General features: G+C 52.7%; 8 protein-coding genes across 8 annotated transcripts, besides 7 other annotated features; 2 read left to right on the top strand and 6 right to left on the bottom strand.

The window, feature by feature from the left end:
- Positions 1–49: 49 nt before the first annotated feature.
- On the top strand, positions 50–2,560 carry ACLA_002990 (uncharacterized protein; the record flags this gene model as incomplete). The annotated part of the gene is made up of 1 exon (XM_001276313.1): positions 50–2,560. One exon carries the CDS (start codon positions 50–52, stop codon positions 2,558–2,560), a length of 2,511 nt encoding a protein of 836 aa, XP_001276314.1.
- Positions 2,561–2,965: 405 nt separating this feature from the next.
- Positions 2,966–3,789, bottom strand: ACLA_002980 (alpha/beta hydrolase; the record flags this gene model as incomplete). Its single annotated transcript, XM_001276312.1, has 3 exons — positions 2,966–3,376; positions 3,459–3,593; positions 3,649–3,789. 3 exons carry the CDS (start codon positions 3,787–3,789, stop codon positions 2,966–2,968), a joined length of 687 nt encoding a protein of 228 aa, XP_001276313.1.
- Positions 3,790–3,839: 50 nt separating this feature from the next.
- Positions 3,840–3,867: a microsatellite.
- Positions 3,844–3,867: a microsatellite.
- Positions 3,868–4,900: 1,033 nt separating this feature from the next.
- On the bottom strand, positions 4,901–6,222 carry ACLA_002970 (glycoside hydrolase family 16 protein; the record flags this gene model as incomplete). The annotated part of the gene is made up of 3 exons (XM_001276311.1): positions 4,901–5,245; positions 5,296–5,749; positions 5,825–6,222. The coding sequence occupies 3 exons, from the start codon at positions 6,220–6,222 to the stop codon at positions 4,901–4,903; spliced, it is 1,197 nt and encodes a 398-aa protein (XP_001276312.1).
- Positions 6,223–7,961: 1,739 nt separating this feature from the next.
- ACLA_002960 (potassium ion transporter) lies at positions 7,962–10,427 on the bottom strand (the record flags this gene model as incomplete). Its single annotated transcript, XM_001276310.1, has 1 exon — positions 7,962–10,427. The coding sequence occupies one exon, from the start codon at positions 10,425–10,427 to the stop codon at positions 7,962–7,964; it is 2,466 nt and encodes an 821-aa protein (XP_001276311.1).
- Positions 9,808–9,832: a microsatellite.
- Positions 10,428–11,927: 1,500 nt separating the features above from the next.
- Positions 11,928–11,971: a microsatellite.
- Positions 11,935–11,964: a microsatellite.
- A 708-nt stretch (positions 11,972–12,679) lies between the features above and the next one.
- ACLA_002950 (putative peroxidase) lies at positions 12,680–13,438 on the bottom strand (the record flags this gene model as incomplete). The annotated part of the gene is made up of 1 exon (XM_001276309.1): positions 12,680–13,438. The coding sequence occupies one exon, from the start codon at positions 13,436–13,438 to the stop codon at positions 12,680–12,682; it is 759 nt and encodes a 252-aa protein (XP_001276310.1).
- A 484-nt stretch (positions 13,439–13,922) lies between these two features.
- On the bottom strand, positions 13,923–15,017 carry ACLA_002940 (alpha/beta fold hydrolase; the record flags this gene model as incomplete). The annotated part of the gene is made up of 2 exons (XM_001276308.1): positions 13,923–14,759; positions 14,850–15,017. 2 exons carry the CDS (start codon positions 15,015–15,017, stop codon positions 13,923–13,925), a joined length of 1,005 nt encoding a protein of 334 aa, XP_001276309.1.
- A 323-nt stretch (positions 15,018–15,340) lies between these two features.
- ACLA_002930 (DUF3632 domain-containing protein) lies at positions 15,341–16,220 on the bottom strand (the record flags this gene model as incomplete). Its single annotated transcript, XM_001276307.1, has 2 exons — positions 15,341–15,747; positions 15,815–16,220. The coding sequence occupies 2 exons, from the start codon at positions 16,218–16,220 to the stop codon at positions 15,341–15,343; spliced, it is 813 nt and encodes a 270-aa protein (XP_001276308.1).
- A 789-nt stretch (positions 16,221–17,009) lies between these two features.
- Positions 17,010–17,623, top strand: aspf1 (major allergen and cytotoxin AspF1; the record flags this gene model as incomplete). Its single annotated transcript, XM_001276306.1, has 2 exons — positions 17,010–17,096; positions 17,177–17,623. The coding sequence occupies 2 exons, from the start codon at positions 17,010–17,012 to the stop codon at positions 17,621–17,623; spliced, it is 534 nt and encodes a 177-aa protein (XP_001276307.1).
- Positions 17,112–17,136: a microsatellite.
- Positions 17,113–17,136: a microsatellite.
- Positions 17,624–17,642: the final 19 nt, after the last annotated feature.

Here is a 17,642-nt window from a genome sequence, read left to right as displayed (position 1 = left end):
AGAAAGAAAGAAAGACAGCACACCCTCGAACAAAAGCGATTCCCTCGTCATGGCGATGGAAACACAGAAACCCAGCATGGACACAGCCCATGTCCAGAGCCCCATGAAATTCTCCCGCTACCGGTCCGTGAGAAGGGCCGCCTCACAAAAGCCGAAATCGCTGAATACCTCAGTTCCTCCGGTCCCCAGTCCACCAAGCGCCCCGGTGACGAGTACCGCTTCTCATAATGGGACGGGGTCGACCAATGATCCTCCGAGTGCCTCGATCAGCAGAAGCATGTCGCGATATCGACGCCAACGCGCTCCGACAGCCACCCCCGCGACAGCGCAGTCCCCGGCCCCTGCCCTTCCAGCGCATGGAGCGCAATTGAACGGAGTCTATCCACAGTCGATCCCCGAAACACCGGCCGATGCGACAAAAATGGCACAAGTTCCCGCGCCGTCTCGAAGGGTACCGGACGCTGCGACTACGGCGAAGGTCCATGGAGACGGCAATGCGCCTGCCGAGGACGACGAGGCGGAGCGCGAAAAACACAGACAGGATGCCATGGCGCGCTTGACGGGGGAATCCAACAAGCCTAGGTTGCGCAGGGCGACGACCCAGGAACGGGCCGTGCCGCGGGTCGCAGATGACCGGCGCAAGCACGATGCTTCAGACCCTCTGGCACGATGCCGCAAGTCGGATGACTCCAGCGAACCGAAACGTCGCTCGCTGAAAGAGAGGATGAAGCTGGTTATACCGCGAGATAAATCTGCGGAGTCGGCTGCCAAAGCGGTTGAGCCGGCCGCTGGATCTTACTTCACCGGGGTGGATGCGCCTGTTTCGGCGGTGAATGCCGGCGAACGAAACGTTCTCGTCCAGTATGGCAAGATGTCTGCCAAGCTGAGTGTCATGCCGTCTACTCGTGTTCAGGACCTGTTGTTTATGGCCTCGAGATCTCTGACCAGCGAGATCGATCCTCTCAACTTCATCCTGATGGAGTCCTTCAGCCAGCTGGGGCTTGAGCGGCCGTTGCGTCGGTATGAGTGTATCCGGGATGTGATGAACTCGTGGGCCCACGACGGAGAGAATGCATTGATCATCGTTCACCCCGCAAGTCTCGAATCGCTCCGTTCGCTTGAAGCGCAGAATGTACCGGTTGCGCCGCCGGCAGATGTGACGGTGCACGCCTACTACTCGCAACGGCCCCGGAAGTGGGATAAACGATTCGTCACTCTGCGTTCGGACGGGCAAATCACCGTCTCCAAGAAGGAACATGGACAGGACCAGACGAATGCCTGCCATATTTCCGACTTTGACATCTATGCACTCACGCTGGATTCCCTGCGCAACAATGTGAAGCCTCCCAAGAAGATCTGCCAGGCAATCAAAAGTCAGCAAAAGTCCAGCATGTTTCTGTCGACGGAGAATTTCGTCCATTTCATCTCGACCAACGACCGAGCGGTTGCGCAAAAGTGGTACAATGCGGTCCAGACATGGCGCAGCTGGTACCTGGTTCACAAGAAGGGCGCAGCCCCGGTGGATGAGGCGGAAGAGATCGAAGATATAGATAATTCCCACCAGCAAAGGATTGGCTCGTCACATTCTCGATCGAATCAGCCACGTTCGTTCAAGCCGCTGATCGATCTCGATTCCGATCATCAAGCAGGTGCCGATGCAGCCCCGCCGTCCACCGCCGTGTCGGATGAGCCCGCCAAGTCGAGCAAGTCGAAAGATATGTTTATTCGGAAGGGAAGTTCGCGCGAGCATGGGCCTCCACCGTCGTCGTTCCCTAAATCATTGGTTGCAGAGCCGGATATGTCCAGGTCGGCAGCACAGTCTTCTGAGGAGTCTCCCTTCTCTTCGGGCGGGCTTCTAGGCCGCACGTACACCGTACGGCAGCAAATCATGAAAGACCGGGAAGAGAAGGAGAAAAGAGCGAATGAAGAGCCCTTCACGTCTAACGGGCTGGTTGGTACCCTAGGCTCGCGCCGCGGCCCCGTCAGCCAGCCAGCCAGCCGTTCGAATACGATGACCTCGGCTCAGCCGCCTGATCTGAACGGCGGGATGAATCGATCACTGTCGGTGAACCGGGGCAAACCGCTGGTAGATCTCACTCCGGTCTACCAAGCCCCTCCGCAGCACAGTCGCAAAGGCAGGGGCGTTGCCGTTGAACCCGGCGTCCCACTAATTGACGCGGTCAACGGGCTGGATCCCGTGGGGGGCATCGCCATCCCGCCTTCAACAACCTGGAGACGCCCACCCGTGCCCCCCGAGCCACTCTCCATCCCCGAGATGCAGACTCGCAAGCGTTCCAACACCGCCCGCAGCGCCAGCAACCATCGGCCCTACCACGCGGAATCCGCATCCCCCATGATCCCGCTGGATCACTCGCAGTCACCCGACAATCCCTTCCTCGCCAACAGCCTCCTCGCCCGTACAGCGCAGCTTGCTGTTGTACCAAGCAGCGGCCCCGTGGGTCATGGCGTGGCCACTGGCGACCGCAACGCTACGAAGCCGATGCTGGATATGACTCCGGCCAGTCCGTTTGCGGAGGGTAGTCTTCTACGGAATCTTTGAATTATTTTACGAACCCTTTACGATAACGATCTTGATTTGCACCCTGTGCATGCATCTTAGCATGTCTGGCGTTGGTGTCCAACATTGACATTCTCAACGGATCTTTTCGGTTTTTCTTCTATCAGACATTGCATTGTCATGTTTACTTCCATTTGTTCTCTTTTGTTCTCCTGGTGGTCCCCAACCCTTGATAACCCATACTGATCCCTATGATCGTAGCTTTGGAAGCAAATGGTGCAGAGGACGGCTCGAGTTATGCGGTTTGATACCCAGTTGGTGTAGTGATTTTGATTCCATTGAATGCAATTTGTTCCTATCCTTACTATCCGTACATTTTCTCCCTCACAGTCTTCCCGTGCTATTCATTCTCGCTGAGAATCCACCCCCAACTTCTTCACATTCCTCTCACTCTCCGCAACCATCTTCAAAAGCACCCCCGCCGTCATGCCCGGCATACTCAGAAACGGTGAATGCGACGACGGCAAAATGCGCCGTCAGCACCGGCGGCAGCGGACGCTCCACGCCTCCCCCCAACCCCAGCCCGCTCCCCCTCATCAGCGCCACAAACATCTCCTGCAACGCCGGCGGTACCGCCCTGTCCTCGTCACAGTGGATATACCCACACGGAATGCATTGCCACGGCTCATGCGTGACGACCGAGTAAAACGACGCGCGCGAGCCATGGCGCAGCGTCGCAATCGCGGCCTGCTGCAGTTTCGGCTGCACGTCGTGGTAGAAGATATCCGCCTGGTCGGTGGTGGAGGAGTAATCAATCGCCCTGTCTGGAATCAGCCATGGCCGCTCACTCATCCCTAGCTGGTGAGAACAACTACATCCAAAACAATCCACTCGGGCCACGCGCCGCCCAACGCGCCCGCCAGCGTCCCCCACCACAAACGCGGAAAAGATATACCACGAGCGCGATCCCGCCCTTGCGGCCTTGGCGCGCGCGCTCCAGCTCGCCCAGCCCCTCGCTAGCGTTCGAGACGACGGTCCTGCCGTACGAGTGCCCGACGAGCACGACGGTCCTGCCCTCGTCGTTGACGAGCGTGCTCAGCAGCTCGCGCAGGTTGCCGGCGTCGTCGTACAGGGTTTTGGTAGACGGCTCGGCGCCGATGGATGGGTGGGCGACTGTTGCTGTGGGATAGCCGTGGGCGTGCAGCAGGGGCCGCAGCAGGTCGAAGCAGGGTGCCGGGGACGAGGACGATGGTGGGGTTTGGTCTGGTCATTCTGTTAGCCTTGATTGAATTGAACTGTTATCTATAGGATAGTGCAGATGGTATGTGTGTGTGTGTGTGTGTGTGTGTATATATGGATAGGGGACAGGAAGAATGTGACGTCTGTCATAGACGAAACTACTGTTACTCCGTACAGTAGAATTAAAGATTCCTACAAGGCTACAAAAAGATTTTTATGACTTATGAGCCCCGGAGGGTGACTTGGTATATCAGCACCTAAAAACTTCCACTGAAAAAACGTCGCGAGTTTTGAAATCCAAGGACATGCCAGAAAGGATAACTGATCTTGGCCAAGAGTAGCCACCTTTTCACCTAGTATAAGCCAGTTGTTAGAAGATATAACCACATTCGGGATGATAAGTCAGGGAGCCAAAAAAGGAGCCAAAGATCTATGATATTCTATATGATATTCTAGTGACAGGGTAAAAACACAAGTCTTTCCACCCTTGGGGGGTGGGGGGAGGGTGTCATAGAAGAACTACTGTTACTAATTAGGGTCCGGACACCTTTTTAGTACAGCTACGCTACGCTATGTTGGTTAGATAGATTGTGGGCTTTATTTATGTGCAGTGCAAGGCAGTGCAAGGCAAGGTATTAATGCATATCCCAGGAACTTGACAATCATTTCTGGACCTGATGCAGCCAGTCGAGAACCAACGGCTTTCCGATAGGCCATGCTCCCACTATGGATTGGATTCGATACTACACTGTGAGATAGACATAGAGCTCCAACTGATGTTCAACCCCTAGAACTGAACTAGCTTAATGAGTGTGATGTCATTGCAGTCTCGCTAGCTTACACCGCATGGCTGTGGCTCTGGACAAAGGCAAAGGATCAGCCTCTCCGCAAGATGTCTCAGGCCCAGCAGATTAAAGTAGCATTTATTACACGGTCATTCTGTTCGAATGCAGCCCCCGGCCCCGTTTCAACGAATAAGATCAAAGACAGTGAACCGAAACCCATGACCCATATCAGAAGAGACATCAAGTCTGTAAAGAGAAAGGCAGGGTCATCCAACACTCCATAATCCGACGATGGCAAATTAATCATGCTCTTCGAGCTATACTGTGACTCAAAACTCTAGCTTTCAAAATGCAAATCTCAAGACCACTGGGCTTGATACACCTTGAAAGTTTTGAACTCCCAATATGCCTCGGTGAATTTGGAAGGATTGTGAGCAACAAAGTCGCTGCATATGCCTGGACACTTGTACAACTCGGTATAGAATTGACGCTGTGCGCCCAATTGGCCACACAAATCGATGTTGGCGATGATACTCTGGTTCGTGAAATGGAAGGGGATATCGCAGTTGGTGTTGGGAAAGTCTGCCAGCGGCGTCCCCCACATCGATGGATCGGGGATACCGTCCAAGATGTCGCTGGGAATCGCGGCCCGTGGGAAGAACCAGGCCCGGATGCCAGCACTCCGAAGCTCCAGAGCATAGACCTGAAACTATTAGCATGTCAAACGCAGCTTGCCCGATGTCCTCGACTTACCCCGCCGCCGTTGTCGTTGAACTCTGGCCCATAAGTGTAGGGCTCGCCTTGCACGCCACACCCAGCGTTGCCGTGGGTGCTGTTGTCACAGTGCTGGTACAGGGCCTGCCCTGTCTGTTTGCGCTTCGCCTTCATGTCGCAACCGCGCGTCGTATGCAGGGTCACCGAGTTCCCCTCCGTACCGCCGTTGTTCGTCTCCACGACATCGATTTCACCATTCAACGGCCAGTTGTAGGTATCCGACAGCCACAGCGCCGGCCACGTTCCGCAGCCAAACGGCGTGTGGAGGATATCAAAGACGAACAGACCAGTGTCGTACGACCTCTTCGACTCCAGTCGGACAGACTGCCTGCCATTCTTCGCGAACGGGGTCGTCGTGTCCACCCGCAACACAACAGACGACTCCGTAGCATAGGTCAGATTGAGCGTCTGGGCTGCTATCCTATCCACATACCTAGATCGCAACGTTAATACCGAACCCAATCAATGACATAACCCACGGGCACCAATGCCCCGTCTTCGAACTCACTGCACGAATCCATTCGTCGGGTCCTCGTCCGAGAAATAGTTAAACTTGTCCAAGAAATCCGTCCCCGCGTACGTATCCGCCAACTTGTAATCGAGCCTCGTATAGTCCGGGTACCGAGTCGCCCTCGTGCCCTCGACTGCCCCGACAATCGCAGCAATTAGCACCACCACAATGATCCCCCCCGCTATCAGCTTGCGTCGCAGTGACCACCCGCGCGGGTTATACCACGGCAGCGTGCGATGCGGCGAGGATGAGCCCTTTGTGCCGTAAGGGGCAGGGACCGCTGAGCCATGTAGATCGTATAGTCTGTCCTTGTCCTCGGGGTGCGGGTAGTGAGACGATGCGGCGCCAGCTTGGCTAAAGGCATCGCCGGGCCTGCTGCCCGACTTCTCAGCCATACGGGTGGGGATATGATACGGGTTGTATGCGATAGTTGGTGAAAGTGACAGATATGAATGACCGGTGGAGATAGACAATCCAGCTGGCAGCTTATCCGCAGCGTATGAATAGATGGAAGTGGCTAGACGTGGGAGTGTCGGCTTCTCGTCTCGTTGGAGAGAACGGCCGACTTGGGTAGGCAGGCAGGAATGTCGTCATCCCCGAGGGCCTTAGTATCACCGATCATGGCCTGATTAGGAAGCTAGCATGCACCACGGTTAAACTGCATGCAGTGTACCCGATCCTATGCTTGACGGTGCATTCGTCACCCAGCTAGCTCATATAGTCTCACAATCCATCGCTCACGCTCGGGAAGCTTCATAAGCTCAGTCGGGGACACTTGAATCCCTTGACATCCTCGAGTGCATGACTTCCTCTCTACCAACAGACACCGAACAATCAACAATCCAAGCCTCTCATATCACTTCCAAAACAAGAACTGTATGTCTTGTTTGCGCCGTCCCTGACACTAAGCCGGAAACAGACCACACTTTCCAAATCCGGAATGGTACAGTTCTCCTCTCCGAACCTGATTTGGAAATTCACCACCCACAGCGTACTACAGTAACTTTGAAAATATCCAGACCAACAAGTATTTTGTACTTCTTTGTCTGTTGGGGGCCACCAAGAGGTTGCCAGGGTGCTACCTACCAAGGTGGCTTTGAATAAGTTTGCACTGGTACCTCACTAGTAATTTTGAGCTTCTTACTGGTAATCCTGAGTTACGGCCGCAATATCAATAGAGGTAACACCAAAATACCCAGAGAAACAACCTAACCAAGTATTGTGTACTTTTCTGTCACATCCTTCCTGAAGAGCGAAACCAAAAAGACACAATGCAATTTGTCTCACTCTCAAGTCTCAACACCGGGTAGTAGAACCTGCTGTGTAGTGGAAAGTGGATAGACTACCCAGTAACCAGTGAGCAGACCATTGATAGGCACTGCGGTATTTCCTGCAAATGCAACAAAATGGATCTCATCTCATGATCTCACAAGTCACAACAGAAACGCGCATATGCGAAGCTTCCGCCAAGACCAACAATACTCATATCTCCAGTCCACAGTTTATTATACTCCACTAGTGACTGCCGACTGGACAGCCGATGGCATCGGGTTACCGAAAAAAAAAAAAAAAAAAAGGGCCATCTCCGAATCGTACACAACTCAATCTACAAGTAGAAGCGCATTAGCTAAGGACGATGCCTGACCGCAGAACGCAAGAGTCGAAGTGTAGAGGCGCAGACTGCAGAGAATTCACCCGGTCTGGCCATGTGGGGATTGGGACAGCAAAAAAATGGCTCAGAACGGACCGGTGGAGTGGTGGAGCGTTCGGAAGGGGACGCGTTGTGCTTGTCGCCTTGTTGTACTTTGTAGGCGTCGTCCTTTGGGTTCCGTGAAACGCACCTGCTTTCTATTCGTCGGACTACACGGTTCTGAGGAACTGGATAAGGTACTAGGTAGATAGATAGTGAAGAAAAATAGGCCAGACGAACACACAGCCGGCTGCGTGGATTATAGTATTATGTATCTATGGACAAGGTGAGTCAAGCAGTCGTCCAGACTGTTGAAAATGCTTCAGGTCACTTCATCGCTCGCAAAACAGAATCGGCCCTGATTAGGCTGTGGAATACAACCACGACGAACGAGTCCAAACAAACGCCTCCCTTCTATACATGTTTCTGAAATGACAAACCCTCCTATCGTTGGGACCTCGAGGAACGCAGTGTGGAGTGGCGACGGATGATATTGTCACCGTTCATCCATGAATGACTATTCCGGCCCTTGTCCTTGTCCTTGTCCTTATTCTCTAAGCCGGTGCTCACACCGTTCTCGGCCCGAGATTGCGAGAACGTCCGGTTCATGTCAGACATGGTACTGAGGTTGGAGCTGCGACGACGCATCCGTTTCTCCGCGTCGGCGATTTCTTTGTCTTGGAGGGACTCAGACGGAAGCAAAATCGCACGATCCAGCGCATACGGGAGACCACGATGGCGACCGCGGACCTGCATGGCAATAATGACCAGCTTGGATATTACTTTGAACTGACCGGAGAAGGACGTATTGACACCGGGATAGCCAAGTGATAGCCCAACGGTGCCGTAGGCCGAGACGATCTCGAAAAGAACCGCCCACATTTGGAAAGCGTACTCGTTCACGGCCTGAAGGCGCGGGCCCTCGACAATGGCGATGATGAACAGTCCCAAGAAAACATACCACAGATCAAAACTCAGCTGCCTTCGCAAATGGAACCCGATATAACTTGGTGGAGAATGGGTGTCGGAGGAGTCATCTTCATCACCTCCCGCATAGATGCCCAGACTTCTCTCTTCATACACGTTGGTTCGTCGCATGGAGATGGCAATCGGGAAAACAGAAATATACATCATAATCATGTAAGAGACCTGAATCGCAGGGTGAAGGTTTGCCACATTCACGACACCGAACCCTGCAGTTCGCGTGGATGCGGCCTGGAAAAGACCATCGAGCACACGAATTCCAGGGGACAAGGCGGTGACAGTCGGGTCGTTCAAGTCCAGAATGATGAAGAAGATCAGATCGATACCGTTCAGAGCGATGAGAATTGCAAAAAGCCACCACGTTGCGTTTCGAGGAAAGAGTAGGGTAAAGCATCGGCGCGGGTGGTCCAGGAGGAATTTGAGCTCCTCCCAGATGGCGGTTTCCCGTCGGACAACTTTGGACAGGGCCCAGATGATCAGGCGTAGCATACACGGAAAGCCGGTGTTGCCGATGATAATCAGAAATGTCATCAGCAGAAGGGGGAACACGGCCGTCTGGAATGAGCTCATGGAATCAGGAGTAAGGGTGAAGCCGACATCATTGAAGGCCGACCCTGCAGTGAAGATACCCCACCAGGGGCGACCCTGACCAATTTCCTCCACGACTGTACCCCAGTGGGTGGTCATAATCCAACCAACAAGGGAGATTATGCCAAAAATGTGGAAAAATAGGTAGTATGAAATGAGGACAATCGCCAAGGTTTTCAAGGCTCGATACTCGATACCTCCGAGCTCATCACGCTGCTCCTCAGTCAGGTCGACAAAGTTAGAATTCCGTGCGACAGTAGCGTTCCAGCTCAGGTAAGGAAGCGTTGTACGTTCTCGTTCCTGCGTCAGAGAGCGTACAATATTGCTGAACGTAGGGCGTCTCGTGCCCGTACGCCCCAGAGGCGAGGTATCCTCGAGATCTTTGGTTTCACGAAAGGTGGGTCGAGTGTCCAATTGGGGAAAGGTGGAATTTCTCGTTTTCGTTCGCTGCATGTCCGGCTCGTTGATGGTAATATGCGGCCCGTCCAGCGGCCCGACCTGATCGGAATCCTCCATGCTTCGTGCGCTATCATCGGAGTCAATGCTGGGCGCCTGTTTGTCCTCATTCCCCTCATCAGCCTCCTCGAGGACCTCCGGAACACCGCCGCGGTCATACTCTCGAGGACTCGGAATGCGCAACGCTCCTTTATTCTTCCGTTGTTGTTCCAGGAAGGCGATGTGATGCTCCGGGTCGAGTTGCGTTGGTACCCGCAAGCTGCCCAGCCCCAGCCCCAGTCCCAGCCTGTTGTTCTGGTTTTCCAGACTAGACGCACTGTCGGCTTGGGACGGCGACCCAGGGGACGAGTCTCGCGGAGTCGGGACAGCCGACTCTTGATCTCTGTGCGCGAAATCCTGTACGTTGTTGCGCAAAACCACAATCGGCCGACCACCAATACCGGCTTCTTCTCTGCTCAGTGAGCCAGTATCCTTATCCTGACTGATCGTGCGGTTTCGGGTTCTGGTCTGGCGCAGCGCTCGAGCATCCTGCACAATATGTTGAAACCGCTTCTCGAACCAATAGAGCCGGATGAAGACGAGGACGGAGTGGATAAAGATCGGCGTGGTGAGCATGGAAGAGGAATAGAGGATAACCTGCTGGTATGTTCTAAGTTTGTTGACATCGACCGGATTCAAACCACTCTGGGTTGCGGCACCGGCGCAGAAGAAAAGAGCATCGATATAGTCGAGTTCACTTCCTGGATAGATAATAATCGAAGTGATCAATGACATGGCAATGATGTAGATGTAATGGATCAATATAAAGTTGAGACGAAGCCCTTTCAGCAGCGGAATGCGGGACTTCAACGCAGCCACCTTGGGAAGGATGGCGGAATACATCGCGACGGGACGAACGGGGCCGCCTCGCAGAGACAGCCCGGAATCAACCACGAGGAATCTGCTATGATCGAAAGGTCCGTGACAGCGGAAGACCAAAATTGTTGAGGTAATGCGGAGGGGTAGAAGAGAGGTCAATCGGATGTGATGATCAGCCGCCACACGAGGGATCTACCACACAAAAAAGTTCCGTCTCTGCGATATCCTGAGGCTGCGCGCAAACGCAGGAAATCAGGATAGATGAAGAACAACACCCAGAAATGACCAGTATTAGCCTCTAGTCACTGGGAAGTAGTATTTCAGGAGGAGGAGGCAGCCATTTATAAAAGCCAAGCACATGGTGGAGCAGGAGAAATCAGGCAGAACCAATTTGAAGGTTGCGGCTGGCCGCAGGGAGCGAGGAAGAAGAGGTAGGGGAAGAGAAAAGGAGAATCAAGCTCAAATACAAAAATCGAGCAAGAGGAAGAATGAAGAGTATCTGATTAGACGAGAATGATGGACGAAGAAGATGGGAGGCAAGAAATGGCTTGAGTTTACGAGGTATCCGTAGGACCAGGAAGGAGAAAAATCATGCCGGGGCTGAGCGAGAGTTAGTATTTTTTTTTTTTTTGCGTATCGCAATAACAATGCGAGAGACAATCAATTGATTAATCGCGCAACTGGGGCAGTTCAGTTAGCTTTTGAGCTTTTCCCCATAAGAAACAGAAACAGAAATCCATCAGTCCGTCTGCTAAAGAATTATTATGGACGTTGTTGCGGGAAGCCTTCTTCATCAGCCCTCGGTTTGTCGAGGACAGTGTAACGACTAGGTAGACGACTAGACTAAAGGCAGGTAATGATAATAAAAATAACCATGCGGTAATCATAGCGCTTTGCCAATCACGGCCGAGATTCTCATGTGGTGGTGGCTGCGACCGGCCAGACTGGACCATTGGAGTGGTATTCTTACGGTAATTGATCCTTACGGGGTATACTTACGGAGTACACGCTCACAGGCCACAGCAGTACCTACGACCGTTGTTGTCGCTCTTGGCGTGGCCTTACCAGGATATCTGCATACGCCACAGCTGCAATCGCTGCGAATAACCAGAGATTGAGACGAGGGTTAAAGCCAGTATTCTAGGTAGTAATCTTGCTTCAACCCTGCAACCTTTATCTATCTAACCCCCCTGATGCGCTCAGGTTACGTGATGTAGATCATACTGGATACGTCTAGCTCTGCATAGATAAGGATGATAAGCTAGTTTTACCTAAAGAATTCAGACAAGATAGGTAGCTTGAATTACACAGTAATACAAGTGCCAGGTGGAAGGAGAGACAAAAGTAAAATACCTTCTGAATTAAAAATACCCCACACCGGATTTGTTCACTCGACACACTCACATGTAATGCAAATCGACCATACTCCGTAGTTTTCCAGGTGGAGCAGCATGGAACACTTATTCTCAATACCCCAAATACGCACTTTAATTGCATTAAGCTTCTGCCCTGTATCGCGACTCGAAGAAGAAAAAAGAAAAAAAAAAAAAAAAAAAAAAAACAGAAAACCCAAATCACTCGGACACTCTCGGACTCGGGACTCCATAAATTAAGAGAACCGGTCGGTTGAATTCTACCTCCCTTTTGTTGTGATCAGTATTTCACGACATCGGTTGGCCCAGCTGTGGGTGAGAATCCTGGCTGTGATGCATCATCACTGTTGAGATTGAGTGGTCATTTATGTCAATAATAAGCTTACTGGTTACTACTGGATTGATTGCCTTTGCCTTGCACTGCATCTCAGCGTTAGGCGCCCCCACAAGACACACCCGATCGGGGGATTCCGTAGCGCTTCATCTCTTGGGGCATAGCTATAGCCAATAGCCTAGAGCCTATAGAGTATACTACGTAGGCAAATCAATCTGGGACCTTCGAATTCCCGGGAATACCTGCGACCACGTGGTCATCAGAACATTCTATGGTATTCGTTGGAATATAACACTTTCGATTCAAGGAAGCAGCCAAATTTGTCGACAAAGATATGTGTCGTAGAATTGAAATCTGTGTAATACCGCTACACTAAAAAGGTATCCGGATCCTAGTTAGTGGGATACAGAATTTCATCTACGTTGACAATATGTTAGCAACCAAAAGAAACAACAAGTCCGCGATCAACCACATAGAGGATCTAAAATCAATCTCATTAAAACCGAATGTGAACTACATACTAATCAGCACCCTCTCCGCTCCCTCCCCCAACAGACCACACACCGTCCCTAAAATGGCCAAGCAAAATGCGAAATCCTCAACACCACCACCCCAAGCTCCAGGAGCATCATCGGGATCCGCCTAGGCTTCCACCCCTGATCAAGGGGCAACCGTTCCTCCGCAAAGAGAGCCTGGATATACCTCTCCGGCACGCGGTACGGGAACCCCTCCCCAAACACACACTCGATCGCCCCCACCTCCAAACACGCAATGTAATGCTTCTGCCGATCAAAGTCCAGCTCCGGGTTCTCGCTCCGCTGCTCCTCGAACCGCGTCTTGCGATACCGCCCAAGATCCGACGCGCTGTATCCCTGGTCGGCGCGCGGCGCCGCAAGGAATCGTTTCAGGAGGACCGGGTCCGCGCGGATGCAGTCACCCAGGGCGCGGTCTTGCCGCGTGATGGAGACATCGTGCTCTGTGGCGTGGGGGCGGCCGACCTGGTCGAGGTTCAGGACGGGGACGCCGTCCTTGTTGACTTGGTCTCGGTCGCGGAGGCCTAGCCGTGCCCCGTCGCCTGTTTTCTTGGGATCATCGGAGTGGACCTGGAAGGATCCGTTGACGAGGACGGTGGCGACGTCGATGCCGAGGCCGAGATATCTCACGGCGGATTTCAGCTCAGCGGCGGTGATGTTGCGTCCGTCTCGGGCGATGATGCCGTGGTTGGCGAGGGAGTTGAGGACTGGACATGGGGATCGCAGGTCATCCGGTCCGGCTGGATGGTATTCTCCTTTCGGAGGAGTTTCTTGAATCTTGTTAGGCTCGGCCATTTCTGACGTGGTTGTGAGGATGATCCTGGGGATGCAGTGTTGTAGACGAGCGATGCTTTTAAACTCGTAGAAGTCAAATCGGGAGTTTCGTCAAATGACTGCTCGCGAATGGGTCAAGTGGATGGACAAAGCTGACTCCAAGGGAGAACGAATGGTTGCCTTTAACATGGTCAGGATGAGGTCATTCCGTGATGGCAGGTGACCTCAGACCTGCGTGGCTTCAATGGTTACACCACCAGCTTTCTCTGAGGATTCGATATGTCGTATGCAGGCGGCTCAGGTCATATCCCGTTTCCCCAAGAAAAACTAAGTATTTGTTGTTGTCTGAAACAGAGCTTCATTTTACCATACGCATTGAAAGTCTTAGAGTATATACACATATCTCCCTTTGTCTCAGATCCCGGATAGTGGAGACCGAGAGAAAACCAAACATATTTCCAGTGGTATCTCGTAGTAGATAGATATATATATATGCATGACAGCATCAACTCCATCGGTCCACTATTTCCTGCATCAACTCATTGACTTCCTGCTCCCTCTCCCACCCCAGCATATGCCCAGCACCATCAAACACCTTCCACCTGATCCCCTCGCCAATCTCATCCCTCAGAATCTCCCCGTGACGAAACGTAAGCATGCGATCCTCCGTCCCGTGCAACACCGCAATGCGCTCCCTCCCCACCGCATCCCCAAGCGCCCTCAACTGCTCCGCCGACTTATGATGGAAGTAGCAAGCGGTCACCTGCAACATGAACCCTTTGGGCGTGAACGACTCCGTATCCGCCTTCTTCCCCAAATGGGCCGCCGCGAAGCGATCCCGCTTCGTCGGGAAATTCAGCCGTGCATCCTCATTCTCCGTATCCGGCTCCATCAGGAACTCGCTCGCAAACAACGACTGCGCGATCCGGTCGATCTCCACGTCCACGGGCCGCGGGATGAACATGCTCGCGCGCCGCTGCAGGTTCTCGAAGAACGGCGTCGTGCGGACCAGCCGTGGAGCCGTGCAGCAGAGCGACAGGCTGGCGAGCCGGTCGGGGATCAGCATCGCGACCTCCTGGGCGATCATGCCGCCCATGCTGGCGCCGATGACGTGGATGGATCGTGTCGGGGCCGCGTTTAGATCGATCCAGCCGACCGCGGAGACGAGATCCACGGCGTCGCGGGCCATCTCGCTCGTTGAGTAAAAGCAGGTGGGCTTGTCGGAGCGGCCGACACCGCGGTTATCGTAGACCAGGCATGAGTATTTGGAGCTGTGGAGATGGCCGAAATACTTGGTCTGGCGCTTCCAGTCGTGCAGAGTGCCATTCAGGCCCATAATCCACTGTCATCGGGTCAGTCATGGGAGTCCTGAATTGGAGGTAGATTCACGCTGAGCTGGGGAGTGTAGGTGCATGGGGGTGATAGATCTTACAACTAACTTCACGGGCCCAGAGCCATGGATCTCGTAGTTGATATTGATCGGACCGCCACGACGATTCTGTGCCACGGGAACCCGTCCCGAGGTAGTGGGAGGGAGATTCCAGTTCACAGTCTTGTACGCCGGATGAGCGAGGACTTCTGTCGCTGTCAACGGAGCCATGATGAATGTTAAAATTGTATGTAGACAGACCTACGATGATTATTATTACAGAAACTCAGTCGAAGCCATCAGCCCAATTCTTGGCCTGTTCCTTGCTTATTCGTCTCTTGGCGAGCCAGGCGACTAGTCAGTCAGTGCGTGGGTCACGCGACCATCTCGACATTCAATAATCAGTTGGATTATTTATAGCAGAGAGAGATGCAGCTTGTCATTTCACTTCATTACTAGGCAAGTCTGGTGTCTGTTTACATGTACCAGAGTAATTTGAACATCAATCATAATCACTAACCACTAACTCCATCCTGGAGACGCTGTAAATCGCTTCAAACGGAGTTCTGCACTCTTGGCCCCTCCAGCTTCGCAATAGCCTTCTGGGCTCTTTCAGCATGCGCGCATGCCGTCTCTCCTGTCGATTTCTCATCGGCGATACTCTTGAAGCGCTTCTTGCATTTCTCCCAGGTCTCCGGGCTGACGCTATCTTCATCCCGATCCACCAGTTTCTGCCCACATTGTAGGACCCACTCCGCTGCTACGATAGCTGTACATTCTAGGTTAGATTTGGAGACGTCATCCACAGACTCCTGCTTCAGATCGTCATCGGCGAGGGCCTCCAGGGAGCTCTTGCCAAAGAGACTCAGATCGGCAGAGTCATCCCTGGTCAAGCGCGCAGCGAAAGCGTTGAGATTCTGCCAGCTTTCACGCTCTGTTTGGGTGTCAAACGAAGTCATGCCTGTCTCTTTGTCAACATCACAGACAAAGAACACCAAACACCAAAAAGTGAGAAAGGGCTGTCCTACGGTCATACGTCTCCCGATAAGTTGGGCCCAGCATCGGCAGGTCTTCCCACAAGTCGAAAGTTTGATCCCACGACGCCAGATACACAGTCTTGGCCTGGGAAGATAGGCCTTTCAGCGTTTTGACGAGCTGCACAAGTCTCTCCTGCTCTGGTCGATCATAGGGAATTTGTTGAGCCACCCGGTGGAAAACATCCCAGAAATGCCAGAGGAAGCTGCCGGGCTCTTCGCGGGGCTCGTCTGCCGGCTGGTCCTCATCTGGACGATTTGCGGGGAACAACCTGTCCAGTGCTTGGGATGCAATGGTGGGGGATACGGTAGGGTCTTGTAGGTAGTTCTTCAAGACGTCAAATATCTTCTCTTCAACGAACCATGGGTCGTCGTCTTTGAGTTCGAGATGGAGAGACATGATGAGATGGTTTTGTGTGAGAAACTAACTTGGAGAAGAAAGAAAAAAAAAGAAAAATTCCAGAGAGAGTGATGGGATGGGAGGGGTCAGACGGGAACCAGAAACAAAGGATATGTGGTGAGATTTGTGAGAAACCAGAACGCTTGGAAAAGAAAACAAAAGAGAGAAAAGTAATCACCATCGATGAGGATATTGTCTGACTCAGAGATCCCGCGAAATAATAGTCGACTTCGGAATCTCAGCCTCAGACATTTAGGGGCCGATGTGACCCAAGGCTGCAGGTCTGGGGCCAGAAGCTCATCAGCATCAGGCAACAGCGCAGTGTTTTGATCCAGTCGGCTTCGTCAACGATATACCTCAATAGCTATTCATGCAAGGGCGATCCATTCAGCCTTACTTTACCATCACCTAAAGGTGATGGTAAAGCTGACATGCATGAAGTTGGACATCTTGTCTTTCTCATTCGGCTAGCCTCGATTCCTTCAGTTATGTGATGGTGTCTTGGTTTCAGTGTGATACAACCTGCCAAGGCGCCTTAACTCCTGTGATCATCAAAACTTCACAGGAATACCATATTTCCAGCTTCGGCCCCCACGAAATCAGCAGCGGCACACAAGGATGCGGATCCGTTATCATATGAGATGCATAGGATGCTTCAAGTCGCCCACATCGAGCTGCGTCAATGGAGTATCTCGAGTCAGCTAGAGCACATATAAAAGCTGCTAGATCCTCGCGGTTCTCCCAGGAAAACCCAAGATCGTGATCTCAAGCATCTTAACCACATCCAAAATGGTCGCAATCAAGAACCTCGTCCTGGTGGCCCTCACGGCCGTGACCGCCCTTGCGATGCCTTCGCCTCTCGAGGAGCGCGCGGCGGTAAGTAACTTCTTGAAAAAAAAAAAAAAAAAAAAAAAAAGTACCATCTGTGAAAATACTCACTGACCCAATGTCTCCAGACCTGGACTTGCATGAACGAGCAAAAAAACCCAAAGACCAACAAGTATGAGAACAAGCGCCTCCTCTACAACCAGAACAATGCCGAGAGCAACGCCCACCACGCGCCTCTCTCCGACGGCAAGACCGGTAGCAGCTATCCTCACTGGTTCACCAACGGCTACGACGGCGATGGAAAGATCCTCAAGGGCCGCACGCCCATCAAGTGGGGAAATTCGGACTGCGACCGCCCTCCCAAGCACAGCAAGAATGGTGATGGCAAGAATGACCATTACCTACTGGAGTTCCCAACATTCCCCGATGGACACCAGTATAATTTCGACTCGAAGAAGCCCAAGGAGGACCCCGGCCCGGCACGGGTCATCTACACCTATCCTAACAAGGTGTTCTGCGGCATTGTTGCCCACACGAGGGAGAACCAGGGTGACCTGAAGCTCTGCTCTCATTAGATGGGCTTGCAGAGGGATA

Source organism: Aspergillus clavatus, genomic scaffold (assembly GCF_000002715.2).
Source record: "Aspergillus clavatus NRRL 1 1099423829750 genomic scaffold, whole genome shotgun sequence".
Classification (NCBI taxonomy): Eukaryota; Fungi; Ascomycota; class Eurotiomycetes; order Eurotiales; family Aspergillaceae; genus Aspergillus; species Aspergillus clavatus.
The sequence above is the reverse complement of the archived record's forward strand: the minus strand, read 5'-3'. Positions and strand labels throughout refer to the sequence as shown.